At 50.6% G+C, this 11,798-nt stretch overlaps 1 protein-coding gene across 1 annotated transcript; it reads right to left on the bottom strand.

Moving 5' to 3' along the window:
* Nucleotides 1-1,438: 1,438 nt before the first annotated feature.
* Nucleotides 1,439-9,865, bottom strand: LOC106818640 (fez family zinc finger protein 2-like). Its single transcript, XM_014823328.1, has 4 exons — nucleotides 9,840-9,865; nucleotides 6,928-7,039; nucleotides 3,257-3,910; nucleotides 1,439-2,881 (listed from the first exon to the last, which is right to left on the bottom strand). The coding sequence occupies exons 1-4, from the start codon at nucleotides 9,863-9,865 to the stop codon at nucleotides 2,072-2,074; spliced, it is 1,602 nt and encodes a 533-aa protein (XP_014678814.1). The 3' UTR covers nucleotides 1,439-2,071.
* Nucleotides 9,866-11,798: the final 1,933 nt, after the last annotated feature.

The following is an 11,798-nucleotide window of genomic DNA, read 5'->3' as shown; positions in this document are numbered from 1 at the left end:
AAGAAAGCGAGAGAGAAAGACAGGGAGAGGGAGAGATAGATGAGGAGGAGCTGGGGGAGAGGGCGTGAAACCAAGGATTAGCAATGAAACACAAGTTTCTTCCTACATTCACGTGATCTCGCGTGATTCGCGTGTGCAGGACAGACGTTATATCACACGCACTATCCACAGTTTACTTTATCACGCGTGTTCTCGCGTGGTGACGCGCGGGCAGACGGCTTATCTATATGCCGTTTGCCCGCGCTTATATATATATATATATATATATATATATATATATATATATAGTATACACGACGACATAATATAATCCCATAATTTTAATTCTTTTGCTCCGGTGCGTCGCTCGTGGGCGTTTTTGCTTCTCACAACACAGCGCCATTACCGCAGGATGCAAGCAGCACAGCCACAGTAGCAGTAACAGTAGCAAGTGAGTCAGCAGCAGCACAGTAGCAGGTAGCAGGTAGCAAGCAGCAAGAGGAAAGTAGGCAGATAGCAGCTAGTAAGTAGTAGCAGTAGGCATAGGTCATTAGCAGCAGCAGCCAGCAGTACGCAGTAGCAGTAGCAGTAGGCAGTAGCAGTAGACAGCCAGCAAGTAGCAGTAGCAGCCAGCAACTAGAATGACAGTACAGACAGCAGCACAGCAGTAGCAGTAGCAGAGTAGCAGTAAGCAGCAGCATAGGGAGTAGCAGCAGTCAGGTCAGTAGGCAGTGAGCAGTAGCCAGTAGGTCAGATAGCAGTACCAGTAGCAGTAGCACGCAGCAGTAGCATGTAGCATGCAGCTATGTTTGATGATGGGGCTGACGTAGCGTAGTGACGCGTGGCCCCGCAGACGCGCGCGCGCGTGGGGGGGGGGAGGCGGTTCCAACAGTGTTTACACGCAGCAATCCCGCGTGAGTGAGCGGGGAGAGGGAACGACGGTGCGCAAACAACAACTAGATTCACTCCACACTCACTTTCTAGAAGATCTAAAATATCTAGAATATCTAGAATCCTAGAGTATAGTCCGAATGTTCTGGAATTTATAATTCTGAACTTTTCCAGTTGAAAGTGAATGGAGTGACTAGTGAGACTAGGTGTTTCCAGACGATTTAGTCTGCATATGTGCTATAAGAAATCTTTATAATGAAGCTAGCCATGACCAGAATATTCCGGCTGCGTATGCTATGCGTTGGTGAATTGACACTAAAGCTAGATAAAATATTACCGTTAGAAACGCAGTACGCTTGCTTTCTTCTCATGGCTGACGGCGGCGACGGTCGACGTTGACGATGACGGCGCCGGTGGTCGACGTTGACGATGACGCCGGCGATAGTCGACGTTGACGATGACGCCGGCGATGGTCGACGTTGACGATGAGGCAGGCGATGGTCGACGTTGACGATGACGCCGGCGATGGTCGACGTTGACGATGACGCCGGCGATAGTCGACGTTGACGATGACGCCGGCGATGGTCGACGTTGACGATGAGGCCGGCGATGGTCGACGTTGACGATGACCCCGGCGACGACGGGCGACGTTGGCGATGTCCGAACGCTCTGGCGTCTAGTGGTAGCGGCGAGGGTGAACGATGACGATAGCGATATCTGACCGTGGATTTTACTCGATAGAAGAACTCGACGGTCCGTTTAGTCGTCTGCCATCGGTGATGTAGATGGCGCTGCGTGCTGTGACGTCACTGTCATGGCGTTTGCATCCTTGCTGACGCATGATGAATGAGAAGGTAAAGGATACACCATTCTCACTCCTCTCTTTCTTTCTCTCTCTCTCTCTCTCTCTCTCTCTCTCTCTCGCCTCTCTCTCGCGCTTTCTCTCTCCATTTCTTTGTCTGGCCATGGTGTGAGTAGATAGATGGTTGCCCCTTTGTTGCCTCTGTCCAACCATATAGTGGCAGAATATTCACGTCTGATATCCACCAGAACGGATATACATGGTCCGGTGATCATCCTCATCATCATAACAATTATAATAATAATATTAATTAATTAATTAATCACACACTCACACACACATATTGCTAAGAGGGAATGTTTGATTGTTGCTGCGCGCGGCGCCATCTAGCGTCGTGTGTCACAACATGGACATCTTCGGCATGAAGGCGTGTCCCAGCGACGTCGGCGACAGCATGAACTGACTCATCAGCGCCGCCGGTATCGGTAGCGGCACCGACGGCGGCGGCCCGCTCGAAAACTGCGTCATGTGCGCCATCTGCGATATCGGCGATAGCGCCGACGCCATACTGGCGGCCGTCATCGACGCCATATTGGCGGCCGACATCGACGTCGGCTGCGCTCCTCCTCCTCCTCCTCCTCCGGCGGCGGCTCTGGCGTCGTCGGCGGCGACGTCGTGGAGCTTTCGAACGTGCTTCTTCAGGTCGAAGTTGCGACAGAAGCCCTTGCCGCAGAGGCTGCACATGAACGGCTTCTTGTCGTTGTGCGTGTGCATGTGGAACGTCAGGTTGTAGACCTGGTGGAACGCCTTGCTGCAGATGTGACACTTGTACTGCTTGTCGCCGCTGTGCGTCAGCTTGTGGTTCTTGTAGTTGCCCTTCTGGTGGAACCCCTTGCCGCAGTACTCGCACGTCCACGGCTTGAAGCCGGCGTGTATGCGCACGTGCGTGTTGAGCGTCGACGAGCGGTTGAACGCCTTCCCGCACGTGCTGCATTTGTGCGGCTTCTCCGCCGTATGTATGATCTTGTGGCGACAGAGCGTGCTCGCCTGACGGAAGCCCTTGCCGCAGATCTTGCAGATGAAGGGACGAGCGCCCGTGTGCACGGGCATGTGGCGAGTCAGGTTGTAGTGCGCGTTGAAGATCTTGCCGCACTCGAGACAAGTAAACGTCTTCTGCTTCAGCACCGCCTTCTTATTGCTCTTCGGCGTCTCGCCGCCGCCGCGCGCCGCCACCGTCGCGGCGACCGCGTCGCCGCCTGGCGGCGACGACGACGACGACTTCGCCGACGAGTCGGCGCTCTCGCGAGATTTCTCGCGACGCCGGAAGTCGGGCGCGTCGGCCGGTCGCGTCGGCGTCGGCGGGAGCGGATGTCCGGCGCGGGGAATGTTGACAGAGCGCGGCGACAGCTGCGGGAGATGTTGACGATGGTTGACTGTCGCCGCCGGGTAGTGGTGATGATGATGGTGATGCTGGTGATTGGGCAACCTCAACGCCGCCTCCTGCTTCTGCTGCTGCTGTTGCTGTTGCTGCTGATGCTGCTGTTGCTGCAAACACAGTAGGTTGTACTGCTCCTTCGGGGAGACGTTGGCGGGGAAGCCGTGTGGGTAGAGCGCGGGAAGCTGCCGCAGCATGTCGTACTGCCGTAGGTCGGGGATCTTCAGCGCCGGAGCAGCAGCGGCCGCCTGCAGGTGCGTCGCCAGGCCGCCGCTCTGCTGTATGTAGCGACGTATCGTCACCTCGTACAGACTCGAGCTAAGTAGCATGTCCCGCTGCCGCTGCTGTTCGCTCAGAGCCTCGATCTGACTCTGATACTGCGACTGAAGCGTCCCCAGCGGACTCGTCTTGCTGTACGGCGACGGCGGCGCCACTGGCGACGAGCCGACGATGGTCGGCGCGCCGTAGGCGGTCGCCATCAGCGCCGTCGGCGACGACAGTTTTCGCTTGAAGTCGTCGACGACGGCGCCGAGCGACACTAGGGGGCGCGTCGGTTTCGGGCGACGTGGCGCAGGCTCCATGATGCGTGCGATTGAGAAGGCAAGGTTGTTCTTACTCGTCGCCGCCGCCATGTTCGTCGGCGACTCCGGCGACGACGACGGACTCAGCGACTGCCGTCCGCCGACCGTCGGCGACGCTTGCTGCGTCGTCGTCGTCGTCGTCGTCGTCGTCGGAATCGGCGGCGCGGGTGGTGGCGACGACGTGTCGGCTTGTAAACTCATACTTGCTGATGGCGGATTCGTCTGCGCATAGCAATGCAAAACAGTGTCGGTGATTAGCGGATACGATATTTAATTATTATTAGAAGAGGCGAGAGAAGAATCACACGAGGGAGGAGCAATGTGACATTCCTTAATTGCGGATGAGTTGGATGAGGGGGAGGAGGATTGATGAGGAGAGTGCGAGGGGAAGGGAAGGTGGGAGGAAGGAGAGGGGGATGGGAAGGAGAGTACGAAAGGAAAAGGATGGGCAGAAGAGGGGGCAGGGTGGGGAGGAAAGTGCCGAGGGGGAGGCAGGCGTGAGAGAGAGGGTAGAGGGGATGGAGGTATAGTGCGAAGGGAAGGGGAGGGTGAAAGGAGGGAGAGGGGGATGGAATGGATGAGTGGCGAGGGGAAGGGAGGTGGAGAAAGGAAGAGGGGATGCGTGAGGGAGAGTGCGAGGGGGAGGGAGGGTGAGAGAGGAGGAGAAGGGGATGGGGCAGGAAGTGCGAGGGAACGAGGGTGAGAGGAGGGGAGAGGGGGGATGGGGAGGAGAGTGCGAGGGAGGGCGAAGTGGACGAGGAGGAGAAAGGTTAGGCGTAAAAGGCGAGGGAGGGTGTGAGAAAGGGGCGAGTGTGCAGAGGAAGAGAGGGATAGGGTAATGATAGTTGTTCTCGCGGAATTATAATCGCATGTTTGTGCCCTTTAATCACAATTATAACAATAATTATTAATAATAATTAAACAACACCGCCTCTGTACAACACACCCACACACACACACACACACACAACACCCACACACACACACAAACACACACACACACACACACACACACACATACACACACACACACATACACACACACACACACACACACACACACACACCGCACACACACACCCCACCCACACACACACACACACACACACCACACACACACCACCACACCACACACACACACGACAAACCACATACACACACACAACACACACCACACCACACAACACACACACATACCACACACACACACGATACACACAACACACACAACACAACACAACAACCCGCACACACGACACCACACACACACACACACAGCACACACACACACACACACACAACCACACACACACACACACACACACAACACCACACAAACACATACACCACACTCACACACCACACACACACACAACACACACACACACACACACACACACACACACACATTACACAACACATTATATATATATATATATATATATATATATATATATTAATAAACGTATTAAATATACATAAATATATGTGCGTGTAGCGGATACGCAGTCGGTGAAAGCGGGACCATTGTGGAATCGTTGGCAGCAGCAGCAGCAGCAGCTTGTCTTTACGGGGCCTGTGTGCTGACCGCCACCTCCATTACCTAGACCTGCCTGGAACAGCAGACACGCAGATCTCCTGCATTTTACCGTATTCTACATACAACACGCTAGTAGTTATAATCGCAATAATACAACACGAATAATCTAATAGTACGGTGTTAGGTACGGTAATATCGTATACAAATGAAATCGTTTCGTATGGACGTGCATAGAAATTTGAGATGCCACTGTCGGCTAATATGTATTATTATCTATTTTAGTGATGTTGAAAAGTCAAATGAGACGTTTACGCGAATAGAATATGTGCGTTTATCAACCAGTGGTTCGTATAACTATGCTACGCGTGTGAGGAAACTGTGGGTAAATATTTCGTGGGTATAACTGTGGGCAAACAGCTGTGTGTAGCGACGATACACACATATATATATATAATATACACATATAGCGTCCGGGCGATATTTTTCGAATTTACCTGTCATTTGGCAGAACAGAGAACAGAGAACTATGGTTGTTTATATTTCGTATAATTGTTAACTGCCGGCAATTTTCTTCTTAGTTATAAACCGTTTTATCTGTATATAATTAAATTATAAATAGCACATATAATAATTGCGCGTAAAACTCTTCATATATTCATATTATATTATATTATATTATCATTATATTATATATCATTATTTATATTATATTATATTATTATATTATATGTATATTATATTTATATTATATTAGATTATATTATTTATTATAGTTATAATTCTATTATATTATACTATCTTATATTATATTATATATATATTATATTATTACTTAATTATATGTAATATATATTATATTATATTGATATTTATTCACTTAACACACCACCAATTACAAATATAATTACATTTCAATATAATATCAAATAGAATTAATTCATATCGCAGTAAAATATAACGTAATATAATCCAATGCTATTTAATCTATAAAAACAATTTTATTCTGTATTAATTTTCTTTCCTATTTCTATTTTTATTTGTAACTGTTGGTTAAAGATAAGTTTTGACAACTTAATTTATAACAACCGCTATAGCAATCTAATTATATTGAGTCGTACAATACGTGGTCCCTTTATCCTTTCCAAAATAGTAACCCAATATTACTCGAAACAGGCTGCGTATGACGCCACGCCGCGCGCACACACACACACACACGGCTACGCGCCCCACGACACGCACACGCCGACAGCATGTATAATACAATTATATATATATTATATATTTATATAATATATACTATTATATTTTACTATATTATAGCTTAATATAATATTATAATATTGTAATCCGATAACAGAAAATAATATCTGAATATAATAATATAAAACTATAATACTATACTACTACTACTATATATCATTATTATATACTATATACCTATAATATCATATAAACAAACAACACAACATGCTCACATATAATATTAGTATTCCGGTACTCGTCCCCGCAGCCAGCACAAGCACTGACCGCGCCTCAGCGTTACGCGTGTAATCCAGTCGTGACTCTCGCTGCGCCTGGTATTGTGCTTATGCGCGGCCGGCCACTGCTAATAACCACTATAGAAATAACCAACGACTTACCAAGCGCCGCTACACGCTCCCGCCGCGTTGCTGCATTGCTGCTGCTGCTGACTGGTTGCTGACTGTTGCCTGCTGCTGCTCACCGCCGCCGTTTGCTTGCTGTTGCTGCTGCTGCCTGTTGCTGCTGTTGCTGCTGCTGCTGCTGCTGCTGTTGCTGTTCTGCTGCTGCGTCTGCTGTTTTAGTGCTGTTAGTTGCGTGCCTGCCTGCTGGTGGGCTGCTTACCTTGCTAGTTGCTGCCTACTCGCTGCCTGCTGCTGCTGCTGCCACATCACCGTCGGCTCAATCCTACACTTAACCGCGGCCTGTATGTACATAGAGAGAGAGGGAGGGAGGAAGGAAGTAATGAGAGGAGAGAGAGAGATGGGGGAGCGAGAGAGAGACACAGAAGTTAAAAGAGAGAGAAAGAGCGAAGGAAAAAAGGAACGAGAGACTCCACCAGTAAATAGATGCCGGGCTGGTAGGAGGGTCACCCTGGGATGCTAAGTGAATGGGGTGGAATGCGGTATGTTTTCTGATTTTCGCGCGTGGTTTTCTGTATGGAATTTTGCCATCGTGTTGGAACGCGTCCACGTGCTGGAGAAATTATGTTCGGTAACCCGGTCTGCAGGTGAGCTATCGAGATGCAAATCGCCTTTTCAAGGATCTACGTCTTCTATGGATTTCTTCAGGTTTCCGCGTGCGCGAATGCAATGCCGGCATCGTGTGTGCGTCGTGTGCGGTCGTGTCGTGCGCGCGTGTGACTCTATGTATGTTTTTCTAGATCTTAGAGCGAGCAGTCAATTTTCGGATTGTGTGTATACGGCTGGGTGGTGTTTTTTTCATACGTATGTTGGTTAGCCTGCGCGTGGAGACGCGTGATTGTGATGTGTGGCTTGTGTGTGTGTCGTGTTGTGTGTGGTGTGTGTGTGTTTGTGTGTATGTGTGTGTGTGTGTGTGTGTGTGTGTGTGATGTGTGATGTTGTGTGTGTGTGTGTGTGTTGTGTGTTGTGTGTTTGTGTGGATCGTGTGATATTAACGTTGGGTATATACTTATATATATTAAATTATGTATATTTACATATATACCGTGTGTGGTAGACAATGTGTTGGTGATGTGTGTTATGGTGGGTGTGTTTGCTGTGTGTGTGTGTGTGTGTGGCTTGGTGATGTGTGTGTGTGTGTGTGATGTGGTGTTATGTGTGAATGTGTGTGTGCGTGCTCACTCATAACACACAGCACACACTCGCACGCAGGTACGCAGATACACACGCGATAATAATTATTATATTTACTTGTTCTATTATATGTAAAGTGCATCTAACAGGAAGTGCATTAGGCTTTGCCTGTTAATTTCTCATTTATTGACACTCGTACATTGCACTAAGTGCGTCCGGCAGAATTAAAATATCGATAGCATTGTTGCTTAACCTACGCATCTAAACAATTTCTGAAAGATATGACATATATGTATGCGCGCGCGTGTACACACAACGCACGCACATACCACCACACGCACGCGAAATACACCACGCGCTCACCACAGACCACGCCACACCACAGCAATACAACACGACGCGGCGCGCGCACAACACGCATAACACACACGCGGCGCGCGCGTCACACAGCACACACCACAGCACACACAAACAACACACACACACACACAACACACACCACACAAACACACACCACACACACACACCACCACACACACACCGCACCACACACACACGAAATTCAGACGCTGTAATAATTTGCAATACACTAATTAATAACTACTCCGACACCATTGGTACACGAACAGCGTAACGGTAGGTTTCTTTACCCTACCTCTGTGAAATATATTTTCAGCCTGCAGGTCATTCGTACATCTCCTCTCCTCGACCGATACGCTACCTCTCGCTAATATTTATCATCTCCTTCTCTTTCTTTTTCCTCCTTACTATCTATCTCTCTTTTTTCTTTTACTTTCTTCTTCCTCCTCGCTCTCTCTCTCTCTCTCTCTCTCTCGCTTTCTCACCTCTAGATGCGCTGTCTCTCGCCACACGTGCCGCGTATAAGTGCCACTCGGGAATCCGGCGAACTAACAGTGTGTGTGTGTGTTTGTGTCCGACCAGTACACGCACGCACGCACGCACGCACGCGCGCACGGGTGTCCCCACTGCCGAGGTTCGTCCGTCCGTCCGCGTCTATCTGCTGTTATGGTCCCGCTGCGATTGTGAAGACAACTCATATACGTCCGCGCGTCAACGTGTACGGTTGCAACGCAAACAAATAGCGACGCTCGGCTCGCTATGCAGGAAATTTACTGTTTGCTGTTTTTGGAACGTCGACGGCTGCGTCGTTATCACGCCGCAGTGTTGCACCACACTCACTCGCGCAGTCAGTCAGTCGGTCGGTCGGTCAGTCACAGGCAGCGGCAGCTTGTAGCAAAAAAATGCTCGTCGCCGTGCAGACGAGGCCGGACCGAGGCGACGAGGAATCAGACGAAAGACGTCGGCGAACGGAAACACGTCGACGTCGTCGTCGTCGTAGGTACCCTGCCTCCGCGCTTTTCCGATGGGTGGTCCTTCTTCGCCCGGTGGGAGAGATGCCCTTGCCTCGTTCGCGGTTTTTTGTCGGGTAGAGAGCGAGAGAAAAAAACACGGTCTAGAAACAAGGAAATTGCGATGTGCGTATAGCGGCCTTGGTGTGAGAGAGTGATGGTGATGGTGGTGGTGGGGGGCGTGTATCTCTGTCGTTGATCTCTCTCACGAGTTGTCTGTCTGCCTCTGCGCGTCTATCTCTCTCTCTCTTTCTCTGCCTCTCGGTGCGCCTGTCTCTCGCTCTTTCGCAGCCTCCCTTTTTCTCTCTATCTCTCTCTCTCTTTCGCTGCCTCTCTCTCTCTCTTTCGCTGTCTCTCTCTATCTCTCTCTTGCTCTCTTTCGTGATGTCTCTCGTGCGACGTGGTGTAAGGTGACGCACCGTGTGAACAGTCACCGCCGAGTCTACCTGTCCTGGTCTCCAGGTATGAGCATCTATGCTCGCTCTCTGCTCAACACACGGGCGCGTCGATGCGAGCTTTCTCTCTTACTGCGCGCACGCGGACGCACATACATACATATATATATATATATACACACATACACACGTACGTACGCACGCACTCGCGTATCCAGTAATTCGCTTCGTCGGATCCCTCTGGTGTGCGCGAGATCAAAAAGGCACAGTGCTAGTCGAGCCGACGCCACGTCTCATAGCTCCGTGGATGGTCAGACGGAGGCAGGAGGAGGGGGGAGGAGGAGGAGGAGGAGGAGGAAGAGGAGGAGGAGGCGGGGGGCAGCCCGCATGCTCAGTTCGCTCTCTGCGAGTCCGTGGTTTTGATCGTCTGCGTCAATCAAGCGCCGACGCACGTGTAGCGCTGGTCGCCATTACCCGGTAGACACACACACACATACGCACATACACACGCACATGCATGCACTCGATCTTTCAACATTTTTTCGCCCCGAGTCGCAGCGAAAGGTAATTGATGACCGCGCGACCGCCTGGTGAGCCATCACCGATCCTCTTCTCCGATTGGTCGCCTCGCGACGGCGTCACGGAAACGCTGGGCGGGGCCTGGGCGGAGCCACGCGCTGCTGCCGCGATGCGGTGCGTGGACGGGAGACGTACTCGCAACGCTGCGGTTCGTGAGCGCTACGCGAGCGACGGTCGGTGCGCGTCTAGCCGATTGTCGGGGAGATTATTAGAGCAGCTTGATTCGCAGCGTTCATCGCCGCTATTTAGCGACTAATAGCCGGCAAGCTTGCATAAAAGCCACCCAGGTGCCGAGCAAGGCGAGAGAGAGAGAGACTCGCTGCTACTGCTACTGCTACTCCCCGCTCACCACATAGAAACAGCGGCGGCGGAGGAGCGCCGTGGGAGAGTGAGAGGGGAAGGATGGGCAGGAAAGAGAGGGGGGCGGATAGTGAGGGAGGCCAGAAGTTAGAAAGGACGGTGGGAGAGACCGACGAGGAGCGAGGATAGCTGAGAGAGAGAGACGAGAGATATGCGTATGAGGATAAGCGAAGAAAAAGCGATGCGACTCCGAGACGGCGAACGAAAAACAACCAGCAGAGGCGAAGAAAACGAGAGAAAGAGAGAGGTGGAAGTAAAAAGAAGGGGCGGTATAAATTGCCGAGGGAGACACGAGCTGATAAGAGGAGAAGGAGAGAGAGATGAGAGTGAGAGAGGAGACGAGCGCGGAGAGAGATGAGAGCGACGAGAGGAGAGAGAAGAGAGAGACGAGAGTTATAGCGAGAGAGATGAGAAAGAGAGTACGCCGAGAGAGACGAGAAAGATATGAGACGAGAGAAGAGAGAGAGGAGAGAGAGAGAGAGAGAGAGGAGACGAGAGAGAGAGCGACTGGAGCGCGCGCGCGACGAGAGAGAGAGAGAGAGAGAGAGAAGAGAGGAGAGAGAAGACGAGAGCGAGAGAGGAGAGGTCTGTGAGAGAGAATATGCGCTACGAGAAGACGATTGTATCATTTATTTAATTTACAACTTGCGCAATGGAGACAAACAAAGCAGGACAAAGAACAAACACACGATAATCATCAATACATGCGATCAATTATTGCGTATCGATCCACAATCGCCTAATTCAACACAATACTTGCACCACCGCGTTTTCTCTCGCCCCCTCCCCCACACACACACACACGCACAACCACCTCCCCACCGAATCCACACTCTACGCGCACGCGGAGCCCACGCCCGCCATGTCAAAACAATAGACTCCACTAAACACGTCACAATGGGCAGCGGACACTCGCGTTCGAAACACAATCCGCGCGCACCGCAGACGATCGCCGTGAGAAAACTGTCATTTCCCGCCCAGGAAAACTATAAGCAACCTCGATAGCGCAGTTACCATAGGCAATAATATAGATAGACTATCTATATACGCTTATCTTTATTATTCTATGGC

The sequence above is a fragment of the Priapulus caudatus genome, unplaced genomic scaffold (genome assembly GCF_000485595.1).
Source record: "Priapulus caudatus unplaced genomic scaffold, Priapulus_caudatus-5.0.1 Scaffold2400, whole genome shotgun sequence".
NCBI lineage: Eukaryota > Metazoa > Priapulida > Priapulimorpha > Priapulimorphida > Priapulidae > Priapulus > Priapulus caudatus.
This window is presented reverse-complemented; position numbering and strand designations above follow the sequence as displayed.

Bases quoted from the DNA above. Each gene is read 5' to 3' on its own strand.
- LOC106818640 (XM_014823328.1), bottom strand. From the start codon at position 9,865: ATGCTCATACCTGGAGACCAGGACAG. The intron at 7,040-9,839 runs GTAGACTCGGCG...CTAAAACAGCAG, and splicing joins ATACCTGGAGACCAGGACAG to ACGCAGCAGCAGAACAGCAA. The intron at 2,882-3,256 runs GTCTCCCCGAAG...GGCGGCGGCGAG, and splicing joins CACACGGCTTCCCCGCCAAC to ACGCCGAAGAGCAATAAGAA.